Here is a 17,711-nt window from a genome sequence, read left to right on the forward strand (position 1 = left end):
AGTGGGACCTGCAATTCGTCCTCTGCACTGGGCTCCAGTCTCTGTCTCAAACTGGGGGAATCATAGGGAGCTTTGCCAAGACCAGTGTCCTGTGTTAGAGGGATCCATGGGGAGACCCCACAGCTGATCCTTCCATTTAATTCTGTTCCTGGCACAGGTTGCCCAGAGAAGCTGTGGCTGCCCCATCCCTGGAAGTGCTCGAGGCCAGGTTGGATGGGGCTTGGAGCAACCTGAGCTAAGTGGAAGGTGTGCTGAGGTTGGAACTGGATGATCTTTAAGGTCCCTCCCAACCCAACCCATTCCATGATTCTTCCCCACAGTCTCTGCCCTGTGATTTTGCTGATTTAATATGAACATGTGTTTGACTTAGGCATTTAGAGATCAGAGGGCCTTTCAATACAGGGGGTCCCGTGCCATGCAAGCCAGGTCTTGATCTTCCTTTTAGCCATTCAGGCAGGTCTTTTTGGATCAGGAAAGCTGAGCTGGCCTTTTCCAGGCTAAAAAGTGAACAGCTGGTCACCAGCAGAGACTTCCCAGCCTGTTTGCAGTGAAGGGGAAAGCTCTGAGTTTGCAGGGAGAGATGGACCCAAGGAAAACAGGCAGTGGCTTTGCTCCCTTTCAAGGTCTGTCCCAACCAACTTGGTGCAGCCTGGACAGGGATCAGGGTTCAGCAGCAGCTTGAAGGATACCCTGGACATGGTCTGGACCCTGAAGCCACCATCTCCCTCGGGCTGGTCACCGTCATTAAACTAAACCACAGACTCATGTAGGAACAACAGACGTCTCAGCGTCACCGGGATCTACCTCTTCCTGGTAGGGAAGACCCTTCCCTTAGCCCAGTGCTCCCAGGTGTTTCCTGGTGATTCCAGGGGATTGTCCAAGTTGTCCCTTTCAGTGAGTCATTCACGGGGTGGCCATGGCAAAGCCTTGGGATGTGCTTGGAGGCACAGACAGAGCCCTCACGGCTTTGTGATTGTCAGAATAAACAGATCATCTGATAAGGAAAGCCCAGGCAGAGATAATTTCGGGAGCAGGTATTTGGAAGGGAAGTAGATGGAGATTTCTCTCCAGATAGACACTCACCAGGGAGAGGGATTGCCTCCAGTTTCCATAGGAGTGAGTCACTCACCTTCCTGCAGCAGGAGGAAACCCTCCTGCTCTCATGGAACCCTATAGGTTGGCACTGCACCAACCTTTCCTTTGGAACAAGGCAGCTATTTTGGGATACAATGCTCTGCTTCTTCGTGTGTCCCCCAGGGCCAACAGGGTGGGCTGGGGAATCCCTAGGGACGGTGCTGATCCTCCACACCACCCTGGCTCCATGATCCCTGTCCCTCCATGGCTATGGGGTGATGGCAACAGCTTGGACCAGTGGGAAAAGCTGATGGGCAACTCTGGGCAAGGCTCTTTTCTCATGCTGACCAGCTCAGCAGAGCCCTGGAGTCCAGGGAAACCTCTGAATGTCCCCACAGGGGAAGGGATCTGTGGTCATCCTGAAGCTGTGGCTGCCCCATCCCTGGAAGTGTCCAAGGCCAGGTTGGATGGGGCTTGGAGCAACCTGGGATAGCGAGAGGTGGAGCATGGATGGAGCAGGGGGTCCCTTGATGCTCAGGGTCCTGTTCCCCCATCCCTCCACCCCTGTTAGCAGGTCTTGCGAGGTTTCTCTGCTTCACTGTGGGGGACTGATTGCCTGGAGAGCTTGTCCATGTGAGCCCAGACTTCAGCACAGAATACCTGAGGCTGGTATTCTGAGCTGAGCTCTCTGCTCCAAGCCTGGCTTTCAAAGAGCTCAGGCTGTGTCAAGGACAGGCTTGAGTGTCTCCAAGGATGGAGATTTTCCTGCTCCTCTTCGGGTCCTTGGGCAGCCCCACCTGCAGCAAGTCAAGGTGCTCCCCAACCTGGTGCTGCTCCCAAACTCCCTGAGCATGCAGGTGGTTACAAGAGTGATGGAGCCTGAGAGAACTCTTGAGTTTGCCCTGGTCCTCCAGCCCTCCCTGGCACGTGCAGGAGAGGGGCTCAGGAGTGCAGCTGCAGGGAGACATCGTGTCTGTGGGATCAACAGCCAGAAACTGGGTTAATCCTTCCCATCCCTTCTCCTCCCAGCTTTCCCACTCACTTCCCGAGGAGTTCAGCGTGTTTCATCATCAGGCAAGAGAAAGGAAAAGTCATTGGGAGTTTGTGGTTAGATTTGAGAGGAGTTTCATGCTCCTCATGGGTGTGTTCCAAGGTCTTGTGGGCACTCTCCAGCACTTGGGGCTGCCTCGGGGCTGCCAACTCCTTATCCAAAGGGCTCTCTTCCCAGGTTGCCAGGATGGTGTCCCTGAGACCTGTCCCAACAGCCTGGAAACACTTCCTACCTCATTCCCCCTTACGTCAAGCAGGATCCCCAAGAGTAAGTTACTCAGGATTGTGTCCAGATGGCTTTGGAATATCCCCAGGGAGAGACTGCACAGCCTCCCTGGGTAACCTATTCCAGTGCTCCATCATCTTCACAGTAAAGTTCTTCCTTATCCAGAATTTCACGGAGATCCCACTTTTGGGGTTGTCCTGTCCTGATTTCCCCAGGTTTGCCCGTCCCAAAATTGACTGCAGTGTAGCAGTTATGAATATCATGTCAACCTGAGTGCCTGGAACAAGGTGGCACCTCAGCAAGGAGCTGGAACTAAATTTAAAGTAGTTTTGTTACTTAGAGTGGACTTTATTCTGTAAGAATAATTTTTTTTTAATAAAGATTTTTAAAGGCTTTATTGACAATTGAATTGCACTTTAAAAGCATTAACTGAAACATAACATAATAAAAGTAGTTCAGTTATGAAAATAACTGTTTGACAGTTGACACAAGGCCCTGTTGACACAAGGGCCTCCCAGCTCACATTCAGCTCTTGTGGGCACCATCTCAGCACATGGCAACACCTGCATGACCAGATGCTCTTTGGGGACTGGGCCATGGCCCTGTGCCACCCAATGCCATCCTCATTTGGGGTCCCCATGCAGCTGGTGTCCCTAGGATGATAGTGAGGAATGAGAGGGCCTTTGGGGAGGAGTGAGATGAGGGGAAACCACAGAGGGCTGACAAAAACGTGGGCGAGGCAAAGGGCTGCATTTAGGGCTTAGTGAGACCAGAGACGGGGACTGACCAGCCCTGACTGCCTTGATCAGATCCAAGGGACAGACTTCCCCTGGGAAATGCCTTTTGTAACCAGAAAAGGAAAGCTCAGGGGACAAAAAATTCTCCCACGTCCTGGCCAGGGCAACCTGCACTCCCAGGCAGTGTTTCCTTCCCGTCCTTGTCTGGCAGGTCCATCTCACCCAGGGCATGGAGATGCTCTGTGTCTGCAAAGTTCATCCCAGCTTCTGCAACCACGGGGTTGTGATGTCCTGGAACCACTAACACGTATCCCCCAGGTCCTGGGGGGGCTTCTCTGCCTCACTGTGGGGGACTGATTGCCAGGAGAGCTTGTCCATGTGAGCCCAGACTTCAGCACAGAATACCTGGGTCTGGGGAGAGTCATCTGGGCTCTCTGCTCCAAGCCTGACCATCAAAGAGCTCAGGCTGTGTGGAGGACAGGCTTGAGTGTCTCCAAGGATGGAGATTTTCCTGCTCCTCTTCAGGTCCTCAGGCAGGCTGCCTCCAGCAAGTCAAGGTGCTCCCCAGGTAGCCCCCCAGGTGCTATCCCAGAGCCAGGAGCTGGGTGTTCATGGCATGGGGCTGCTCAGGGCGTTCCTGCACTGCCAGGATCCCGTCATGTCCCAGCCTGAGCTGGGCCCTGCCAAGCGTGGCACAGCCAGTGAGTCAGACACCACAGCCAGCCCTGCCTGGCATTTCTGGGAGTCTGGGCATGCAGGAGAGCAAACAGCAGCAGAGAAAGGTGCCCATGGTGGCAGCAGCAGAGAGAAAGGATGGCAAAGCTTGTGTTGCACGTTTTAGATGCCATGGGCCCACCTGGGGGAGCCTGGGCTTCATGGCACAGTTCAGCTCCTGCAAATGTTGGCCAGATCAGGGAATCATGGAATGGTTTGGGTTGGGGGGGACATTAAAGACCATCCAGTCCCACCCCCTGCCATGGGCAGGGACAACTTCCACTAGCCCAGGTTCCTCCAACCTGGCCTTGGACACTTCCAGGGATGGGGCAGCCATAGCTTCTCTGGGCAGCCTGTGCCAGGGCCTCCCCACCCTCCCAGCCAAGAATCCTCCCCAGTATCCCACCTAAACCTTCTCTCTTTCCATTTGATACCATTCCCTGTGTTCTGTCCCTCCATCCCTTGTCCTCAGTCCCTCTCCAGCTCTCCTGGAGCCCCTTTAGACCCTGCAAGGGGCTCTCAGCTCTCCCTGGAGCCTTCTCTTCTCCAGATGAACCCCCCCAGCTCTCTCAGCCTGGCTCCAGAGCCCTTCTCCTGAGCTTTGTCAATCCACACATTCCCAGATGTGCATCTTCTCCCTATAAGCTGAGGGGCCAGTACAAGGCTTAACTAAGCCCATGTTTATGTCTCTGAGTTCTGGGACTTTCCAGATGGCAGATCTACATTTGTGAACAGGCAAAGTGAACAGATTAAGCATTTCATGGAGTTCAAAACCAATACAAATTCCTGTTTCGTTTCCTCTGTGACTCAGAGATGAAAACTCACTCTCTGGCCTGGTCGTTGGGTTTGCCACTGTTCCCTATCAACTCTTCCTGGAAAAGAAGAACCTTTCACTGAGCAGGAGCAGAAAAAGCAATTTATCTCTGGAAAATCCCAGTTTTTCCTAGTGGAGAGGGGCTGCTTTTATGCAGGTGGTGTATAAACCCAGCTGCCTTTCAGCCAGCACAGCTAAACCCAGGTTTATGTGGAATCATAGAATCATTAAGGGTGAGAAAGCCCTCTAAGATCATCCAACTACTAACCCAACACCCTAAACCATGTCCCCAAGTGCCCCAATTTAGTGCTGTCAGGGAGCTGGTGTTAATCTGCTGAGGCTGAACAAACTCATCTTTGGGAGAGCAACTAGAGGCTGTTCTGCCTTTCCCACTGGTGGAAAATCAGCACTGGATTATTGTTTGCACAGATTTTACTGCTGCTTTCAGCTGCTCAGCCTAAAACCAGCACATCAAACGTGCTCACAGAAAACTCAGCCCACTCAATACATCTCTATTTTTGCATTGAGGTGTTAAATTAGGTGTTAATAATTACTTATTAATAATCAATTATTACTTGTTATTACTTATTATTAATTATTATGATTATATAAAATAATAATTATTATTATTGATTATTATTATTAAAATGCTTTGATTGGAAATTACAGCCAAAATGTCTTTTCTCAGTGCATGGAGAATAAAAATCTCTGGGGCCCTTTGGTTGATCTTCGTTCAAATTTTTGGATTTTCACCTCTCCACATGTCTCAAAGCCTCCCTCTCCAAACAACATCATTCCACTGGCAAAAAGAAGGAGCAGAATGAGAAAAACTGGCAGGAGTGGGGCTGATCTCTGGGTCTTTGCTCATTTAGAGCAGGGATAAATCACTTCGGCTCTCAGGACGGTGCTTTGTGGTCACTTTGCTTTAGAGAACAAGATGTTTCACCAAGGAGCACCATCTCTGGGAAGCAGATGCAGCTCTTTGTGGAGTTTCTATGAATTAAATCAGCTGGAGACACATCAGCACATTGCTCCCACCACTTCTTCATATTGGTTCCCCTTTGTGTGCCAGGGCCCAGCTCTACCTGCGTCTGTCCCACCCCCATCCTCTTGCAGGAACGTGCCAGGCCTACACACAGGATGGGGAAAATGCTGATTTTGGGTTATGCCACACTTGGAGCTCCATGCCCACTTTCACTTCCTCCCTTGCCCTGGCAGAGGGTGGGGAACTCCAAGATTTCACCCATCCTGATGTCCTCTCCTCCTGTCTGCAGCCAGTGCTCCCTCCTGAGCCGGGTCCACAAAGGCCACAGTTCCCCAGGGAGGCTTCTTGGAGCTTCATCCCTGTTTCCTTTCCTTCCCTGGTACCCAGGGACAGGCTCTTCCCTGGAGGAACCAACAGTGATGGGATGATGCTCTTGCCTCCTACAACTTGTCCCAGCAAGGAAAACCTCAGCAAGGCTCCATCTGTGTGCCATGGGATGGAATTGTTGGTGTTGGGACCTCACCCACTTCCTGGGGAAGAATTAAAGGGAATTAAAAGCATTAAAGGAAAAGGATCAGATAGTGACAGTGAGGGTGGGGAGGCCCTGGCACAGGTTACCCAGAGAAATTGTGGCTGCCCCATCCCTGGAAGCGTCCAAGGCCAGGTTGGAGCAACCTGGGAGAGTGGAAGGTGTCCCTGCCCATGGCAGGGGTGGGACTGGATGGGCTTTAATGTCCCTCTCAACCCAAACCATTCCATGATTCCATGATTGGAGGCTGCATCCAGACCCCAAAGCCTGCATTTCCCCTTGGCTGAACAGCAGCCCTCCTGGGCTTCAAGGTTAGGAATGTTTGGGGTGGGAAGGGGCTTGTCTCCAGGAAGGACACTGCCTCTTCCTCCCTGCCCTGGCTGCAGGAGGAGAGCAGAACCAGAGACACGAAGGCTGGCCAGGGTGACTGGAGGTGAAAGCACCAGGGGAACTCTAGTGCCAGGGTGGTGGGGGTGGCTGGTGTTGATAACTGGGGTGCAGTGGGATGTGGCCAAGTGGGGAACACTGGAAAGGAGCCATGTGTGTCCAGCCCAGGCAGCTGAGGGCTGATACAGCCGAGCCCACGGGCAGAGCAGTGCTCTGATAAAAACATCTCCACCAGCCTTCCTCTCTAGGGTCACCAGCTCTCCCCACAGCCCTCCTGATCATCTCCTGTCTGCTCTGGAAACCGTCCAGTGCTGGAGGGGCCTGGTGTCCTTCCTGAACACCTGCAGAAAACAACTAAACAGTGCCTTTCCCTGGGCTGGGATAAGGGCTTCCCACATCTCCTCCCAGCCACACAACAGCCTTGAGTCCTGTTTCCTGCTTCCCAAAGCTGCTCTGAGACACATTTTTGTAGAATCTCCCTTCAAGTGATCATTCACTCTCTCTGTCCAAGAAGTAATTTTCCTCAGCTGCCCTGCAGGGATCACAGAATCACAGAATGTTTCAGGTTGGAACGGTCTTTGGAATCATAAAATTGATAAGGTTGGAAAAGACCTGTAAGATCATCGAGTCCAACTGTTAACCCAGCACTGTCATGGTCAACTCTAAAACAAGTTCCAAGTGCCTTATTTACACATTTTTTATCACTTCCAGGGATGGGGCAGCCACAGCTTCTCTGAGAAATCCATTCCAGGGCCTCCCCACCCTCCCAGGGAAAAGTTCCTTCCCAATATCCCACCTAACCTTGCCCTCTGGCCATTTAAAACCATTACCCTTTGCCCTCTCAGTACATTCCCTGATCAAGAGTCCCTCCCACCACTGGAATATAATTTTTATGATGATTAATTAGGCTCCAATCCCCATCAAACCTGGCCTTGGATACTTCCAGGGGTGGGGCAGCCACAGCTTCTCTGGGCAAACTTTGCCGGGGCCTCCCCACCCTTCCAGGGAAGAATTTCTTCCCAATATCCCAGCTAACCCTGCCTTCTGGCAGTGGGAAGCCATTCCCCCTTTGTCCAGAGTCCCTCTCCCGCTCTTTTGGAGCCTTTTTGGGCACTGGAAGGGGCTCTGAGGTCTCCCTGGAGCCTTCTCTTCTCCATGCTGAAGAGAAGACTCTGAGGAGACCTTGCAGGAGTCAAATGGAAGGATCCAGGACACCCTTCCAACACCCCCAGCCCTCCCCATCCGCCGCCCTTCACACGATACCATCCAGCAGCAGATAAAAATACCCTCGGTGTCGGCAAGCAGGGATGGCTCTGGCAGGGAACAGATAATTCTGTGCTCCCAGAAATGTGCCCCAGCCAGTTTCCAGTTACACATTAACAACAAACGGGGGAGAGCAGCCGCCACACACGGAATTTATGGCAGGAATGCACACCTTGGACTGAGGGGACAGTCCCATCCTGACCTGCTCCTGCAGCAGGAGAGCTGGAGGCACTGAGATTGTGCCCAGAAAAACAGGGTAAACACTGCTTTGGGATCAGATCCGTGTCCAGAGGGGGAGTTTGTGAGTCTGACAACACCTTGCACTTCCAAGGAAGGTGTGGGAAACCCCCAAACGTGGGGAAGTTCTCATAAAGGTTTTCAGGACTTAAGTGGGGATTATAAGAAAGACTGGGACAAGGCTTTTAGCAGGGTCTGTTGTGATAGGAAAAGAGGGGAGATTTAGCTTAGATAGGAGGAAGAGGTTTTTTACAGTGAGGGTGGGGAGGCCCTGGCACAGGTTGCCCAGAGAAGCTATGGTGGCCCCACCCCTGGAAGTGTCCAAGGGCAGATTGGATGGGACTCAGAGCAACCTGGATTAGTGGAAGGTGTCCCTGCTCACTGCAGAGGGTTGGGATTGATGACCTTTAAAGGTCCCTTCCAACCTAAACTATTCTCTCATAGAATCACAGAATGGTTTGGGTTGGAAGGGACCTTAAAGACCATCCATTTCCAACTCCCCTGCATGGGCAGGGACACCTTCCACTAGACCATGTTGTTCCAAGCCCTGTCCAACACAAAACTCACAGGAATGTTTCAATTCAGAGTAAGGACCAGTTTTGTGCTGAGTGCCCTGGTTTTCCCACCCACTGCCCGTTGGTTTGCTCTGGGACTGCAGCCCTGGAGCACAGTGTTGGTTCTTCCCAGGTGAAACCAAACTGGGACATCTGCCCTGGAAACACAGCAGCACCTTGTGGGGAATCGTTGGTCCAGTTCAGCGAGTGTCCCCTCCACCTTGTCCTCCTGGAGGAACAAGGAGATGGTGAATGGGGGGGGCTTTTGGCAGAAGGCCCTGCACCCGTCCCTGGCACCACAGCTCGAGCCCATTTTGGCAGCTGTCAAAATACTCCCAAACCTCAGGAGCCTTGTTGGACACTCTTCCCATGGTTGCTGTACTCCAGCAGCATCAAAGCCCTCCTGCCTCTTCCTGCTGAGGTGTTGCTGGTGCAGAACAGCTCTCCATCAAAACCCCAACCCCTGAGTGTTCGCTGTGACCCCGTGGGGCTGTTTTGTGGGTCCCACTCCTACACCAGACCACGGCAGCCCCACAGATTCACTCCCACCCCTCCCTGGACAGAACCCTGAGCTCCTCCCTTCCCCTCCAGCTCCCAGGATGGGAGATAACACCAGTGACAGGAGGAGGCTGAGCTGGGACTTGCTTGATTCATACCAGCAGAAAAGTCACAGCTTCTTGAGAGCACTAAAAGCACCTGGACAGCCTGGGAAACAGTTCTGGTCCCACCCCAGGATGGGACAGAGGGCAGAGACCGAGTCCTGCTCCAGATGTGCAGATGACACTCCAATGACACTCATGTTCACTCTGGTCACGTGCAGCAAGAAAAAGGAACAGGAAAGCTGCCAATTCTTGGAGGAAAACAAACCCCATGAACCTGCCGAGCGTCCCTGCTCAGAGATATTTACACTTTAGACGTGTTCTCATGGAAATTAATCCCAGTGTCACCCCTCCAGGTATGGTAAACACTGTAAGTGAGGAATGGGGAGAGGCCAGGACAGCAGAGCATGGGGAACAAAGCTGGGTGGGTGGACCAGCCTTCACCAAAATGTGGTGGAACAGGCCCGAGCAGGACGTGGCAGGGCTGGATGGGCTCAATTCTGGCTCGGCTGGACCTTTATCCCCCCACAGCCCTCTCGGCTGCAGGGCAGGTTGTTCCACCCCAGTTTAACCTGGAGGAGGCTGATTCCATCCCCTGGGCTTCTGAAGAGCTGCTTCCTGGTTTCCTCGATCTGCACCAGGCCACGACAAGCTCCAAAGAGGGATTTTTCTTTCCCCAGGGAATGCCAAGGCATGCAAACAGCAAGGAATTATCCAGATCCGGAAAAACGCATCATGCCCTGGGAATCTTTATTTTTCCCCATCCACACAGTTCCTTGCTTCTTGAATACTTGCTTTATGAATCTTACTTTTCCCAATCCATAGATTTTCTCCTTTTTTTATGGCAAAAAAACAAGGAGCAGTCCCAGTTGCTTCAGTGTCACTTTTCCCTTTTCCATGGCTGTGGGACACTGTGATTCTCATCCACATGGCACCCCCACGTGGGGAAAGCCTGGAGGCTCCATCCCCAGCCTGGCATTTGCCTCCTGGTGGATGTGCAGGGATTTCTGGGAGAAAGAAGGACGAGGAGAAAATACAGATCAATAAATTAATTGCAGGGAAATCTCAGGGAAAGAGCAGCTGTGCTGGGAAAGCTCTTGGGCATCGCTGTTTGAGCAACCAAGGCAGGCCCAGGACCCATCATTCCAGGATTCCATGGCATCCTGGGAAGTGGGGGGTGCAAGGAACCCCCACAACAGATGCAGGGATGAGATGGGCACGTGGTGGGATTCCTGACTCTGACCTGTGCAGGGCCAGGAGCTGGACTTGATCCCTGTGGGAGCCTTCCAGCTCAGGATAGTCTGTGATTCCATGACTACATCTGCAAAAACCTGGCCCCATCTTATTGGAGCAGGGCTGGAGGAGCTGGAAACCTGTGGAAGCACAACATCTGGAGGCTGGAAACACCCGGTTTGGTGCCACCAGGGCATTTGAAGCCCTGGAAGAAACACTCAGAACAAAATCATGGCCATCAGATAATCCCAAACTCAATTTCTGCCTTTACCTGCTCCTTGGAGTGGTCGGGAAGGGAAAGGATGTGGCACCCCTCAGGACATTATGGCTACTTATTAGGGATAATTTTGCCCTGTCTCTTTTATTTTTTATACTTTCATTTTTTTCCTTTTCATTTTTTTCATTCTTTTATTCTTATTTCTATAAGATCTTAGATGCAGTTTCCAATATATGTGATTCTATGATTCTAAGTTGTGCCTGTTTATTTATCTATTATTATCTATCTATCTATCTATCTATCTATCTATCTATCTTTTTTATTACTTATATATTTGATTTTAATATAAAATATATTCTTATACACTCAGACATATTCATGTATAATATAAAACATATAAAATTCATATATAATATAATCCATATATTACTATACAAGAGAACTAGAGAGGGACTTGGGACAAGGGCCTGGAGGGACAGGACACAGGGAATGGCTTCCCACTGCCAGAGGGCAGGGTTAGATAGGATATTGGGAAGGAATTCTTCCCTGGGAGGGTGGAGAGACCCTGGCACAGGTTGCCCAGAGAAGCTGTGGCTGCCCCATCCCTGGAAGTGTCCAAGGCCAGGCTGGAGCAACCTGGGCTAGTGGAAGTTGTCCCCGCCCATGGCAAGGGGTGGAACAGGATAATCCTTAAGGTCCCTTCCCACCCAAACTATTCTGGCATTCCATGACACTCCTACACACACATATTTACTCTAATTCCAGATCCTATATTTCATATAAAAGCTGCCTTTCCCGCAGGAAGCTCCCCAGGCCCTCTCAGCCCAGCAGCTGCTGTTTTGGCAGCTCCCTCCTGCCACGGTTTTGATTGGTGAGCAAATCCCTCTGCCAGGAAAACTCCTGCCAGCTCAGCAGGCAGCATCTGCTGGATCAGCAAGGGCTGGGATTTGCTGCTGGAAACACTTCCCTGCCAAGGCTCTGGAGCAGGAGCTGCCTGTGCATTAACCCCTGCCCGGAGCGGGTCCCAACACGCCGGGTCTGCTCCCTGCGACTCCTGGGAATTCTGGCAGCCGAGAGCCCTCTGACACAAAGCGGGTTTGTGCTTCAAGAGGTTTAAACCCCTGCAGGGATTAAATTCAGAGAGGAAGGATGAAGAGGCACAACGATCCCATCGATTCCATCAGGGGCACAATGATCCATCAGGAGAGTGAAGAGGAACAATGATCCATCAGGAGAATGAAAAGGAACAATGATCCCATCAGGAAAACAAAGAGGAACAATGATCCCATCAGGGGCACAATGATCCCATCAGGAGAATGAAGAGGAACAATGATCCCATCAGGGGCACAATGATCCCATCAGGAGTCTGGATCCAACATGATCCCTTCGCCTGAGGATGGGAATCAAGTGAGCTCTGTTCCTTCAAGTTCCTCCCCGAATTTTGCTTTTCTGGCTCAATTCTTTTTCTAGGATGAGAGAAACGCTGCTGTTTTCAGCTGTGGGGTGACACCAACAGGTGGGATTGGGCTTTTGGGGTTTCCAGCCTGTTGGGGTTCCCTGAGCGTTGTGTATCTCTCTGGAATCGGATTCTGTACCCTTTCATATAAAAAAAAATGAAATGAAATAAAATAAGTAAAATAAAGTAATTAAAATGCCAATAAGAAGAAAATGATTATAAAGTTAAAAATAAATTATAAGTTAAATAACAAATAAAATAAAATAAGGAAAGTAATTAAAATGTCAATAAAAAGAAAATAACAAAGTTAAAAATAAATTACGAGTTAAATAACAAATAAAATAAGAAGATAAAATATAATGAATTAAAATATTAATGAAATGAAAATAATAATAATAAAGTTAAAATTAATTGTAAGTTAAATAACAAATAGAATAATATAGAATAAAAAGATAAAATAAATAAAATTAAATAATTAAAATGTCAATAAAAATAAAATAATAATAAAGTTAAAAATAAAGTATAAGTTAAATAAGAAATAAAGTAAGAAGATAAAATATAATAAAAACCCAAGTAAAATAAAGCAATTAAGATGTCAATAAAAATGTAATAATAAAGTTAGAAATAAATTATAAATAAGTTAAATAAGAAATAAATTAAGATAGTATATGATAAAAAGATTAAATAAGTAAAATGAAATAATTTAAATGTCAATAAAAATAAAATAATAATAAAGTTAAAACAGTCTAAATACATTAAATAACAAATAAGAAGATAAAATATAACAGAGAAATAAAATAAAATAAAATGCCAATAAAAATAATAAAGTAAGCTATACATTAAATAACAAAATAAGAAGATAACATATAATAGAGATAAAATAAAATAAGTAAAATGAAATAATTGAAATGCCAATAAAATAAAATAATAATAAAGTGAAAAATAAGTTATAAACTAACAAATAAGGAAATAAAATATAATAAAAAGATAAATATAAGTGAAATTATTATTTTATTTTATTGATGTTCTAATTAATTTAAAAATAAATTCTGGATAAATAAAGATTGACAGAAAATATAAAATAAAATAATTTTAAAAATTTAAAAAAAAATTAAAAAGCATGTGCAGCTTAAACTCAAACGATGCCCTGAAAACAAGGATTTGGATTAAATAATCAGCACTCAGACATTTATACCATTGACTTTTTGATCCTCTTCTTTATTTCCTGTCTTTCCCCCCCTCAATCATGATTATAAAGGGTTATAAACATGTGGGAAAGCTATGATTTCTCATCCCAGCTGGAAATTCTCCAGGATGCAGGTTGAATGAGCAGCATTGTGCGAGTCAGGGAATCCGTGGTCAGGTGTAGAAAATACAATTATCATGGAAGAAGACAAACAAACGGTGGGAAAACTGCTGCAGGATAATGGAGGAGGGGCTTGAAGGTCCCCAACCATTCCATGATTCCATGATTATGCCAAGGGTGGCCCTGCCCATGGCAGGGGTTGGAATGAGAGACATAAATATATATCAAATTTAATATATTAACTATACAAACTAGCTAATAAATATATTAAAGGTTACACTCAGTGCTTCTGTCTTCCCAAAGCACATTCCCAGTTATATGCAGGTGTGTAGGAAATGCTTTGGATGGACTTTCCAAGCACAGGGATGGTCTTGGCAGACCAGGGCTCTGCGGGTCGTGCAGCCCAAATCAAGAGATGCAAGAGATTCTCCCAGAGTCTCCTGATGCACCACATCCCACTAATCATTCCAAGTTTCTTGGGGGGGAACGAGTTAGACTAATTAGCAGCACTAAGTAAACTAATAGCTGGAGGAGAAAGGAGAATTCAAGTTGCATTTGAGGTTTTGGGGTTTTTTTTAAAAGATGGTTAAAGCATCTTTAAAGGCGAGGGGTCATTTTTCCGGGAGCTGGAGTAAAGCAGCTCATCAATAATAAAGGAGCAGCAGCAATGCTGGAGCACTTGGGAAAATGCAATTATGGGAATTGCCTGCAAACTGCCCTGGTAATTTGCTCCAAGGAAGCAGCCAAATGCACTTTAATATTTCAGAGATTTCCTTGCGGCAGAGCTAAGAAGCAAAGCCCAGGAACTTCAGTTCTGGGGGAGGTTAACACCCCAAAAATCACATCGGACTGGGGGGTTTTGGTTCACACCCAGCAAAACGTGACACCAGTTGTGCCCCCTGGGCTGTGTCTGCTCTCTCAGGGCTTCATTTGATTTTCCTTTGGTTAAAATCGCCCTCCTGCAAAAGGCTCGTGTCCAGGTGCTCTGCTCCCAGTGTGCCCTGGGATGCACCAGGATACGGTTCCAGTGCTGCACACGGGATTGCTGCACTGCTGTGCCCGGGCTCTGGGGGTGTCAGTCCCTCGTGGAATTGAACTCCAGCTGAATCCCAGCTCTTGCTTTGCCTGGGCAGCCCGGGAGTGCTGGAGGGAAGGTGATGGCACCCCCTGGGTTCCACGAGCTGTGTCCCGTATCCCAATCCAGGGGTGTGATGCCGTGGTGGACTCATGCCTTGGAGCACTGCACTCCCCTGTGCACCTCCCTGTGCCCCCTTGTGCACGGCCCTGTGCCCCTGAGCATCCCCCAACACCCTCCCGGGCACCCCCTTCACACCCTGCACCCTCCTGGGTGCATCTTCGCACCCCCACGAGCACACTTGGTACCCGCTGTGCACCCTCACCCCGAAATCTCTCTGCACAGACCCTCGTGCACAAACCCCCCTGCCATGCACAACCCCCCGCTTCCCTACACAGCCTAGACCCCCCTGTGCACGCCAGTGCCAGCCCCTGCCACCCCCCTGGGCACCCCTTACCCCCTCCTGTGCCTGCCCCTGTGCAACCCCCTTCAACCCAGCACGCCCCCTTTGCGCTCCATTGTGCGAACCCCTGCAGCTCCCGTGCACCTACTTTGCACAACCCCTTGTGCCCCCCCTGTGCCCCCACCCCGCATCCCCTGTGCCCACCCCCACCTCTCCTCGTGTCCCCTGTAGGGGTGCGTGGGGGGTGCACAAAGGGGGCACACAGGAAGGGGCACTCGGGGCGTGCACAGGGGGGTGCAGGGTTTGCACGGGCTGTGCACAGTGTCCACCGCCCTCTGCAAACTCCCGAGCACCCCCCTACACCCTGCACCCACCTTGGGCACCCCCCGTGCACGGCCCTGAACCCTGTGAACCCCGTGAAAACCCCTTTGCACGCCCCTGCACCCCCCACGCACTCCCCTGCACCCCCATTGTGCACACCCGCCCAAAACCCTGCACCACCCTCCTGTGCGCACCCCTGCACATCCCTTACACACCCCCTGCACCCCCACTATCCACAACACCAAACACTCCCTGCACCCCCATTGTGCGCACCCTGTCACAGCCCATGCACTCCTTACACACCCCCTGCACCCGCATTGTGCACACCCGCGCAAGCCCCTGCACCCCCCTCCTGTGCACACCTCTGCGCACCCCTCGCACGCCCCCTGCACCCCCATTGTGCACACCCTGTGCACGCCCCTACAGCCCCCGTTCCCACCCCTGCGCACCCCTTACACAGCCCACCGGTCACATCCCCTGCACATCCCCTACGCACTCCCTGCACCCCCATTGTCCACAGCCCCTGCACACCCCCTGCACCCCCATTGTGCACACCCTATGCACGCCCCTGCAGCCCCAGTTCCCCGTTCCCCTGCAGTCCCTGCGCACCCCTTACACACCCCACTGAGCGCACCCCTGCACCCCCATTGTGCACACCCCGCGCAAAGCCCTGCACCCCCCGTTCCCACCCCTGCACAGCCCTCACACACGGCACCGATCATACCCCCTGCACATCCCCTACACCCCCAGTGTCCACAGCCCCTGCAGCCCTATTGTCCACAGCCCCTGCACACCCCCTGTACACCCCCCGCACCCCCACTGTCCACACCCCCGCACCCCCTTGCACGCCCCGTTCCCCCCCGTTCACACCCGTGCCCTGAGCACACCCCGCGCATCCCCGTCCTGCGCCCACCCCTGCGCCCCCACCGAGCACCCCCAAACTCCCCCGTTCACCCCCAAATCCCCCCTTTACTCTCCCTTTACCCCCCCACGTCCCCCCGCGCCCTCTGGCGGCCCCCTCGTGTCATGTCCCTCGTGTCATGTCCCCCGTGTCATGTCCCTCGTGTCATGTCCCCCGTGTCATGTCCCCGCCGCTGCCGCCCCCGCCTCGCCCCAGCCCATGGCGGCGGCCCTGGGCGGTGCAGTCCCGTCCCTGGGCGGTGCAGTCCCTGCCGTGGGCGGTGCAGTCCCTCCGTGGGCGGTGCAGTCCGGGTCGTGGGCGGTGCAGTCCCGCCGTGGGCGGTGCAGTCCCGCCGTGGGCGGTGCAGTCCGGGTCGTGGGCGGTGCAGTCCCTGTTGTGGGCGGTGAATCCCGGCCGGGGCGGTGCAGTCCGTCCGTGGGCGGTGCAGTCCGTCCGTGGGCGGTGCAGTCCGGGCCGTGGGCGGTGCAGTCCCGGCCGTGTCCGCACGAGGGCGCTCCCGGCGTTTATTTTCCCCCTCCCCCTTGCTTTTTTCCCCCCTATTCCCCCCCTTTTTCCCGAAGCCTCTCCCCTCCCTTCTCCCCCCCCTGCGCCGCCGCCTCCCTTTCCCGCTCCGCGCTCCCCAGCGCCGCGACGCTGCTGCGCTGCCCGGGAGGAAGAGGTGGCCTCGCCTGCCCCCATCCCCCCCCATCCCCGCCGCCACCATCCCGCTCCATCCCTCCCTCCTTCCCGTCCCTCCCGCCCGGCGGGACGCGCCCCGAACCGGGAGCGACACGGTCGCTGCCCGCTGCTCCTCCTCCTCCTGCTCCTCCTCCTCCTGCAGCGGGGGCCGCATCCTGCTGCCGGGGGGAGGGAATTGATGTGGATACCCAGCGCAGCACCATGCAGCCGCCGCCGAGGAAGGTGGGACCCCTGCCCCGGGGAGGGGGGCCCCGCCTGATGCGGGTCGGGGGGGATTTTTGGGACGGGGGGGGAAGAGTGGGATGGGGTGGGTTTGCGGTCTGAAGGCACGGGGGGAAGTGGGGAGAGGGGCTCCGGGTGGGCTGTGCGGCGGTGGGGGCTGGAGGCAGGTCGGGAGAGGTAGAGCCGAGCGCTGGGAGGGAATTGGGGGTGCGGGGGGCAGTGAGGAGTGTGGGATCTCGGGGAGGGTGGACCTGCAAGGTGGGTGATGGGGGAATGTCTGGGAGGGGGGGGTTGGGAGGTGGACATCGGGGTTGGGAAGTGGCTGTGGGAGTTGGAAGCTGGAGATGGAGGGCCGGGGGTGGTGGGGTGGGATGGGTTGGGAACGGGAAGGTGAGGTCTGGAGGCAGGACGGGGCATGGATGGGGAAGGGCTGGGCAGGGCGGAGGTGCAGGGGGCAACGCTTGGTTGGTGACCCCCATCTGAGCCACCCCCCGCATCCCCACGGAGGTTCTCCAAGGGAAGAAGAGCTGGGAAGGGCTGGGAGGGGGTCGGTGACTGCGGAGGGGAAGGTGTTGTGTTGTGCTGGTTGTGGGGTGGCACCGGCTGTGGTTTGGGGGGCTCGGCTGTGTCTGGGTGATGCGCTGGTGCCAACAGCGGTGGGCTGGGAGTCTTGGAGAAGAAGGTCACGTCCGGAGTTGGTGCAGGGATG

General features: G+C 52.3%; 1 protein-coding gene across 2 annotated transcripts in view; it reads left to right on the forward strand.

The window, feature by feature from the left end:
* Positions 1 to 16,770: 16,770 nt before the first annotated feature.
* Positions 16,771 to 17,711, forward strand: part of FCHSD2 (FCH and double SH3 domains 2) — a 112,507-nt gene continuing 111,566 nt past the window's right edge. Inside the window, exon 1 of one of the 2 annotated variants that reach the window (XM_032679074.1) lies at positions 16,771 to 17,002. In XM_032679074.1, the coding sequence (XP_032534965.1) occupies positions 16,982 to 17,002 (21 nt within the window). In that variant the 5' untranslated portion in view covers positions 16,771 to 16,981. The remainder of the gene's footprint in view (positions 17,003 to 17,711) is intronic. The other variant, XM_032679075.1, reaches the window with a different exon arrangement.

This window comes from Chiroxiphia lanceolata, chromosome 2, assembly GCF_009829145.1.
Source record: "Chiroxiphia lanceolata isolate bChiLan1 chromosome 2, bChiLan1.pri, whole genome shotgun sequence".
In the NCBI taxonomy this organism is placed as follows: Eukaryota; Metazoa; Chordata; class Aves; order Passeriformes; family Pipridae; genus Chiroxiphia; species Chiroxiphia lanceolata.